The 8,599-nt window shown below is 43.1% G+C and overlaps 1 protein-coding gene across 5 annotated transcripts in view; it reads left to right on the forward strand.

Annotated features, from left to right (window-relative positions):
• Nucleotides 1-7,664, forward strand: part of GAB3 (GRB2 associated binding protein 3) — a 72,742-nt gene extending 65,078 nt beyond the window's left edge. For 2 of the 5 annotated variants that reach the window (XM_033104505.1, XM_033104581.1), the window contains exons 9-11: nt 1,883-1,999; nt 3,515-3,627; nt 4,524-7,664. In XM_033104505.1, coding sequence (XP_032960396.1) covers nt 1,883-1,999; nt 3,515-3,627; nt 4,524-4,650 — 357 coding nt within the window. In that variant the 3' untranslated portion in view covers nt 4,651-7,664. Of the gene's footprint in view, nt 1-1,882; nt 2,000-3,514; nt 3,632-3,720 lie in introns of those variants that run through there. The other 3 variants (XM_033104753.1, XM_033104811.1, XM_033104670.1) reach the window with 2 other exon arrangements.
• Nucleotides 7,665-8,599: the final 935 nt, after the last annotated feature.

Here is an 8,599-nt window from a genome sequence, read left to right on the forward strand (position 1 = left end):
TGGCACTATACATATATACATATATTATTACCTTATGTTTGACTATGCCTTACATCCTCATGACTGTTTTGTAGCTACCAATTTGTATTTCTTAATCCCTTCACCTTTTCATCCTGCCCCCCAACTCCCACCTATTACCCTGATAAATCTAGCACCCATCTGACACCATACATATTTGTTACAATATTATTGACTATATCCCTTATGCTCTACCCTACATCCCCATGACTACTGTGTGACAACCAATGTGTACTTCTTAATCCCGTCCCCTTTTTCACCCACCCCCAACCCCCCCCATCTGGCAATCATCAGAATGTCCTCTGTATCTATGAGTTTGTTGATGTTTTATTTATTTTGTTCTTTAGATTGCACATATAAGCGAAATCACATTGCATCTGTACTTCTCTGTCTGACACTGCACTCGGCACAATATCTTCCAAGTGCATCCATGCCACTAAAGATGGCAAGAATCCATTCCCTTCCATAGCCAAGCAATATTCCATTATATACATATGTACCACTTCTTTGTTCATTCATTCATCAATGGACGCCTAGGCTGCCTCCACATCTTGGCCATTGTAAACTGCTACAGTGACCATATGATGGATGCACACATCCCCTTGAAGTAGCATTTTGGGTTTCTTCCAATAAATACCCAGAAATGGGATTACTAGATCCTTCTTTGTCTCTTGTTATAGCCTTTGTTTTAAGGTCTGTTTTTTCTGGTATAAGTACTGCTACCCAGCTTTTTTGTTTGTTTGTCCATTTTCATGAAATAGCTTTTCCCATCACTTTACTTTCAGTCTGTGTGTGTCTTTCAATCTGAAGTGAGTGTCTGGTAGGCAGCATATATAATGGTCTTGTTTTCTTATCCATTCAGCCACCCTATCTCTTGATTGGAGCATTTACTCTATTTACATTTAAAGTAATTGTTGATAGATATGTCTTATTGCCATTTTATTATTCATAGTTTTGATCCTTTTTTCCCCGCCATCTTAAAGAAGTCCCTCTAAGATTCTTTGTAATACTAGTTTGCTGGTGATGAACTCCTGTAGCTTTCTCTTGTCTGGGACACTATCTGTCCTTCGATTTGAAATGATAGCTTTATTGGGTAGAGTAGTATCAGTTGTAGGTCCTTGCTTTCCATCGCTTTCTAATATTTCCTGCCAGTCCCTTCTAGCCTGCAAAGTTTCTGTTGAGAAGTCAGCTAATAGTTTTATGGGAGCTCCCTTGTAGGTAACTAACTGCTTTTAAAATCGGTACTATTCCATTTGTGAAGCTGGTAGTACGTCCATAGCTAAGTGCTGCACACATGTTATCACTGTTTGTATTGTATGAAGTATCTTTAAATGCATTTGGTGATAAAAATCTTAATATCCTTCCAATAATACATTTCCATCTTAAATTAACCAGGGTCAGTTTCAGTGATTTTCAAGCAAGAGCTTGGACTGGTTCTGGGCTGGAAGAAGAAAATAGGAGAATTCTTTACAGTTATTCAAATAGGAAATGGGGAATGGCATTTGAAATAAAAAAAATAAAAAAATGCATTTGGGGTGACTTTACTAGAAATTTCTTAAGTGTGGTTTATCTTTTCAGGATTTAATCTCTAAGGTATCGTGGATTTTTCAGATCCATAAAAAAGATTTTGGCCAACTGTTTCCATGGTGAATAAAGGTAGAGGTTCATGTGAAGGCTGACTTGGCTGTTCTGTATTAAAAGTGCCACCTCTCACTCAGATGTGCAGGCTGATCTACGTAGGTCTCAGCAGACCAGTCTGTTATGATCTAATGGCAACTGTTCAAGTGAAGACACACTCACGCTCCTTCCCTTGGGCAGCCTGGCCAGACATTGTTAACCTGAGTCCTGTGATGTTGGTTTCTAGAAGCAACACCGAACAACCAACTCCTTGAACAGTGGTGCTGTGACGTGGACAAAGAAATTCAGCCTTGATTATTTAGCCCTGGACTTCAATTCAACGTCACCAGCCCCTGTACAGCAGGTAGGAAGGACTTTGTGTCTGACAATTGTGAGATCTCATTTCTGTTTAGATTTTTCTGATGATTCAGTCATGCATGTTCTCTTTGAAAAGTGTTAAACATACAGATATGTACAGTGAAGAATATTAAAATCAGCCCTGATTCTGCCTCCCAGATATCCTGCTGTCTTCCATCTGGGATATGTTCTTTGGATGTACAGGCACACCTCGTTGTATTGTACTTCATTTTATTGTGCTCCACGGATGTTGTGATTTTTACAAACTGAAGGCAAAACCCTTCACCAGCCGAAAGATTATAACTCGTTTTATTGTCGTGGTCTGGAACTGAACCTCCAATATCTCCAAGGTCTGCCTGTATACGTATAAATGTATGTGGTATCCATGCCCTTCAAAACATGGACCATAAGGTATATAGAAAAATTTCTCTGGCAGAGATGAGGGTGAAGTAAAGGGCACTTGAGGCGTAGGAGGGGCCTGGTTAAGGAAGAAATCATAGCCTAGTTTGGCGAGACTCTGGGGATTGGTGACAGGAGCTCTCAGTTGGAATTGGAACCCCTCAGTAAAGGGCCTCAGAGTCCAGGTTGGGTAGTTTTGACTCCTTTGGGTAGTATTCTCATCGGTAAAGTGGGTATCCAAAGGAATAACACCTACATATACACCTGTTGTGAAGATTAAATGAGTGTCACATGTGAGCAACACTAGCCATTAACTAGTGTCACCCATGGCACAGTGTAAGCCATGGAATGAATCAATGAATGGTAAGCAGTGGACAGCAGGTACACATTTTTGAGCAATGGATGGTCATGATCTAAACTGTGCCTAACAATGTATTGTTTGATGAGAAAAGCAACCTGCCAAATAGGATATACAGTATGGTGTGTGTGTGTGTGTGTGTGTAAAAATAGTCTGGAAGTCTCCCCTTCCCTTTTGCCAGATGAACTCCCATTTCTTCTTTGCCGTGATACTCCAGAACTGGTACTCCAGAAAAGCTGGTCAGAAAGTTGAGACCAATAAGTACAAGAGGTGTGTTAGTCAGCTTTGATAGGCTGTACAATCCAGACAAACAACTCGCAAGCCTCAGTGGCTTGCAACAGCAAAGGCTTTTTCAGTTGTTGCTAATGGGACAATCCACTACAGGCCAGCGCCTTAGTGTTCCAGGTCATCTTCAATCCTGGGTGCAGGCAGGAGGAGACTCTCCATGTGAGGCATGCTGGTCTCCTAGCATGTGAAAAAGATTGCAGAATCACAGGATGTCTTTTTGCTATATGATTGGCATGTGTCACTTCCATTCACATTATATTAGTCAAAGCGAGTCATATGGCTAGCGCAAAGCTGAAGGGAGCAGAGGTGAAGAGATATTTAGACACATACACACAAATTATAATAACGCTTCTGCAGGGCACAACCCAGGAAGAGGGGGAAGCAAATACTTAACACTGTAATCTACTATATAAGGACTGACAGTGTCCTGAATTTTTAATTCAGTGTAATGAAAACCCTTTTGTTCTCCCCCTTCAGAAAGTTCTCATTTCAGAAGAGCAAAGGGTAGACTATGTCCAAGTGGATGAGCAGAAGACACAAGCTCTCCAGAGCACAAAGCAGGAGTGGACAGATGAGCGGCAATCCAAAGTGTAAGCAATGTGGGCTTGGGATGTGTGTGACACAGGGTAGCTTGGGGCTTGCTTTGAGGTTTTTCACTAGAATCACACCAATGTTTAATGCAGGTCAAGATCCAGAGAGAATGTGTAATTTCCGTGGGCTTGGCAAGAACCTTTAGGAGAGAGGACCTGTTTGTACACATTGAATGGGGAGAAGAAGGAAGCAATGCCCTCCCAGAGGGGGATCTGAGGGATTCCAGCCCCTGCCCCAACCCTCGCCTGTCAACAATTTCCTTCTCCGGCCACGCTTGCCCATACCCAGAGCCTCAGGGATGCTTAGAATTGGCTCCACAGTCACAAGAGGCAGAGATGGGAGGATTCCACAGCCACGGACTGGGATTAGAAAACTCCATTCTTTCAGGCAGGGTAGGAACGATAAAAACAAGACTTGGGAGAATATTTTTCCCACAGTTTGGTTAAAAATCTCTCCAATGGAGAATTTGGAGTGCAGATTGAAGCCAGTATTGCTAACTGACAGGAAGACATCGTTTGACTCCAATACCTGAAATTGACCTCTCTCCTGTGCTTCCGTTGAAATTGTAAATTTTACTAACAGAGAAGCCCCTGGAGACCATCTTGTTTGTCCCAGCCCCAAAGACATGGTTGAGGAGATCAAGCCCAGCGATGGTAGGAGAATCTGCACTCCTTACTCCAAAGACTCCAGCAGAAAAATCATTTCTATCCCCCAAAGAAAGACAATTCAAGTGACAGGGGCAATGGGTCTCGGGCTGCATGATGAGCATATCAGATGGCACCGGTGGCTCTAAGGACATCATGGTTAAGCAGCTACCTGTGGCTGGGTATTCTGTTGCTGTTGGCTTTTTTCCAGCATGCTTTCACATGCATCATCTCCTCTCTTCCCCTAAAAGACCTCGGAAGCTCGGCTTGGCAGAGATTGTTTCTCCCACTTTGAAGAAAAGAAAACAGAACCAGAGGAGGGTGCACTTTACCCAGGATCACTCATGGAGCCGAGACACAGAGTCAGGCTTAGAATAGACTTGGCCAGACTGCCCACTGTGGGCTCATTCCACTGTCTCACACTGCCTCTGAGGATTTTGATGGAATCAATCAGTTTGGTCAACCTTGGAGACATGTGGGAAACACGTACAGACATGAGATGAGTCATCATCTCCTCTCTCACTTTCATAGGATTTTGAGCAGGTGCTTTTATACTTGAAAGGTATGTGTGTCAAGCCAGGGTTTCTTTGAGTGGTGTTCAAACGGGGCACTCTAACTTAATCGGTAATTACCATTAGAAATACCTCCTGATGATCAGTGTGAAATCCATTCTTGGATCACGTGGTCCCCTAGCATTGTGTTTCCTGTGAACTGGCTAATGCTGTCAGAAGAATTTTTGCCACCATGGGAAAGCACAAATTGTCCCTGGCCATTCTATGTTGGACCTAAGCTTGTCAGTGATAAAGAGTTATGACTAGGAAAAAAACACAAACAAACAATGAGTTGTATTCTCAGGTTTCCTGGCTAATTTTTCCCTTCTGCTTTAGTTGATGACTGGGTCGTGAGAGTGCAAACATTCCCTCTTTGCAGTGAGGGCATCGTGTCACCCCTTCCTTTATGGGGCACTGGGGTTCAGGGGACTCAGATGAAAGTCTCAGTCAGGCATGGGTTTTACTTAATGCCCCTCCCTGATCCTTCTGAACACCTATGGCCAGAAGACAAATCTGCACAACTGGGAATTAAGCAGATACTGGTCCTGCCAGTAAGACACTGGCACTGTGTCTTATAATAGAATGGATCAAATAGGCAGTCAGGTCTATGATAGTCAGGGTTACTCAGGGCAGTTGTAGGCTTTGCTGCACGGTTTTGGGGCTTCAGACTGCCCCAAAGGTAAGTAAATACCAAAGTCTTGGTTTTTCAGATCATAGAAGAATTTTGATGTCCAAAGCAGCAGGATCTGGTGACATCATTTTCTTCCTGGAGCAAGATGGGGGGAAATTGCCGAGTTCTGTAATTGAGTTGAGTCCTTAGTGAGCTTGGACAGGGCAATGAGAGGGCTCCCTGCACTCTGTGGCCAGCTCCGTGTCACCACACAGACACACTGGAGCCTGTAAGGAACTGCCTTCTTCCCTATGTGACTTGCAAAGAGTCACGGAGCCTGAGGCAAAAATGCAGGGCTGCAGACGGCCAGTTCCCACAGGTGGTCGCTTCCTCATGTGTGGGGCACCTGTGTTTAGACCACTGAGTACCTGAGAGACCAGTGCAGAAAAATTGTATGCCCGAGTGTTAGGAACTACACAAGATTGAAGATAGGATGGGAAAGAAAATATAGCTGAAATTATGTCAATAGTGAAATGTCATCCGTTTGACAAAAAGAGAAAATCTATTTCTATCAAACATTTCCAGGGACACAATTACTGCACGAAGCAATACATACTTCAGTGGTGTGACTTGTTTGAAAGTGATTAATTAGGTATTTTAAAAAAAAAGACTTCACCCTCATTTTCAGGGTGTATGCAATTTATGTCCTGCTTTGATAAAACTGCTAATGGATGGCTACTCAAAAGCATAATGATTCAGGGATAAAAAGTACAGGTAGTTTTTGAGCTGACAGCAGTATATGCTCCTGAGAAAGGCACCATAAGTCAAAATGATGCCAGCCAAATCTTTTTTTCCCCGGAGCATTATAATCCACATGTAACAGAGGTCTATGATTTTGACCAGCTTCTGAGATTTTTTTCAACAGAAATCATCCCAGATTCCATCCCGAGTTAAGTGCACATGGCATGTCTACACTGCAGGGCACTCCTTTCTAGAAGATTTGAGAATCAACGTAACAGGACAGTGCAGCAATTAATTGCACATTGTTTTCTGTAGTTCCTTTCTGCTTTGTTTCCTTCCATCTTGTTTTGTTAGGAAATTCCTCCAGCCGAAGAGTTGTGTGGTACAGAAGGGAGTACTGAAGGCCACAAGCCCACAGGAACTTTGGGAGTTAAGCTTTCCTTGGGGAGGGAGGAACCCTGAGGGCCAGCACAGCCAGGCTACAAGGGCGTAGAGTGAACCTGTGGGAGTCAGTGTCCAGTCCGCTACACCATGGAGCAAGGATCAACTGAATCGTGGCCTTTAGGTCCGAGTTGAGACTGAAGGCTCACCTCATGCCTGCCTTTCTCCTTTCAAGGCCTCCTCAGTGCCCCTGTTCATACCATCTTTGTACCCACAATCAGGCTGGTTTTAAAAAAATTTCATTGTGTTTTTACTCTTATTTCTGGCATTAATAAAAGTCTTACAAGGAGGAACCATGACTTAACTTCCTTCTTATTTGTTTTAAGTGATGACATTCAATATAAATATAGAACATGTTTTGAAAGCTGAGTAGGTGAAAATAGACTTCATTGCCATTTGAAGTACAACCAACTTAACCTGACTCACATGACATGAACTACATCCATGATATTTTGCTGCAAACAGTTGAGCAGGTGGCTATAATGAGTACTGCTTCTGCTCAGCCGAACCATGTTGACGTCATTTTTCTTCGTCAGAGACTAGCCTCAATAATTGGCAGTAAAATCAACGGCCTTCCCTGATACCAGGTGTAACATGACCTTGTCATCACTGACATTAGAAATCAGCACCCCCTAGCCTTCCTCTCCCCAACAGGGGTCTCTTGTGCCATCACCTCCCTTTTATCCATGGCCGAAGCTCCCAGCTTCCCTGGATTCTGAGTCAGTGGCATCTCTAGGCCATGAAGCAGGGCACAGACAACCAGTAGTGGGGGCTCGGGTTTGGGGGAAACAAGCCAAAGGTAGAACACAGGCCCAGGAAACCCTGAGGCTGAAAGGAAGAGAAGCTAAATGAAATTCCCCACCTTGGTGAAGTATGAGGCCGGCCACCATCATTTTACCTGGCACAAACTCCAGACCAAGCCCCTAACCCAAAGAAGAACATGTTGACATTCCTGAGAAGAAATGATGAAAAGATACATTAAAAATATAAATGAGTAGGAGCTGGCCCGGTGGCTCAGGCAGTTGGAGCTCCATGCTCCTAACTCCGAAGGCTGACGGTTCGATTCCCACATGGGCCAGTGGGCTCTCAACCACAAGGTTGCCAGTTCAATTCCTCGAGTCCCTCAAGGGATGGTGGGCAGCGCCCCCTGCAACTAGCAATGGCAACTGGACCTGAAGCTGAGCTGCGCCCTCCACAACTCAGACTGAAAAGGACAACTTGAAGCTCAATGGCACCCTCCACAACTAAGATTGAAAGGACAACAACTTGACTTGGAAAAAAGTCCTGGAAGTACACACTGTTCCCCAATAAAGTCCTGTTCCCCTTCCCAATAAAATCTTTAAGAAATATATATATATATATATATATATATATATATATATATATATATATATAAATGAGTATACGACACCTGGGTACAGAGACGAAAAGTGTGGATTCTTATTCCATCACTGCCCTTGACATTCATGGTATGATATTGTCTTTCTGCATTTCCATTATGGGAGCAGGTCATTTTCATCAATTTCAGCTCTTTGGTGCTGTGTCTAAATTTCTAGCTATTGCTTTCTGAATGATTAGGACACTTTGGGCTCTGTGCCTAAGTACAGTTCCTGTCAAATACTTTGAATGACAAAGCTTATAGAATTTTTAAACTTTCATCCCTGACTGATAAATAGCACCAGCTTCCGCCGATAAACATACTCTAGTGTCTGATGCCAGAAGATCCAACTCCTTGCAGGCAGACGCTGACCTGTCTGTGTGTTTGTGATCTGATGGTTATGTGCAACAGGGCAACTACCTCAAAAAAATCAGGAAGCTCAGTTTTAACCCCAGTTTGACCATTAATTTATTGGCGAATCTAAGCCAGCTACTTAACCTCTTTCCAAATCACAGGTTCTAACAAAGATCAAATAATTAATACTATGTGAAAATGTCCAGAAAACTATAAAGCACAATGTAATAAATATTTATCATTATTTTAAAA

The sequence above is a fragment of the Rhinolophus ferrumequinum genome, chromosome X (assembly GCF_004115265.2).
Source record: "Rhinolophus ferrumequinum isolate MPI-CBG mRhiFer1 chromosome X, mRhiFer1_v1.p, whole genome shotgun sequence".
Lineage (NCBI taxonomy): Eukaryota > Metazoa > Chordata > Mammalia > Chiroptera > Rhinolophidae > Rhinolophus > Rhinolophus ferrumequinum.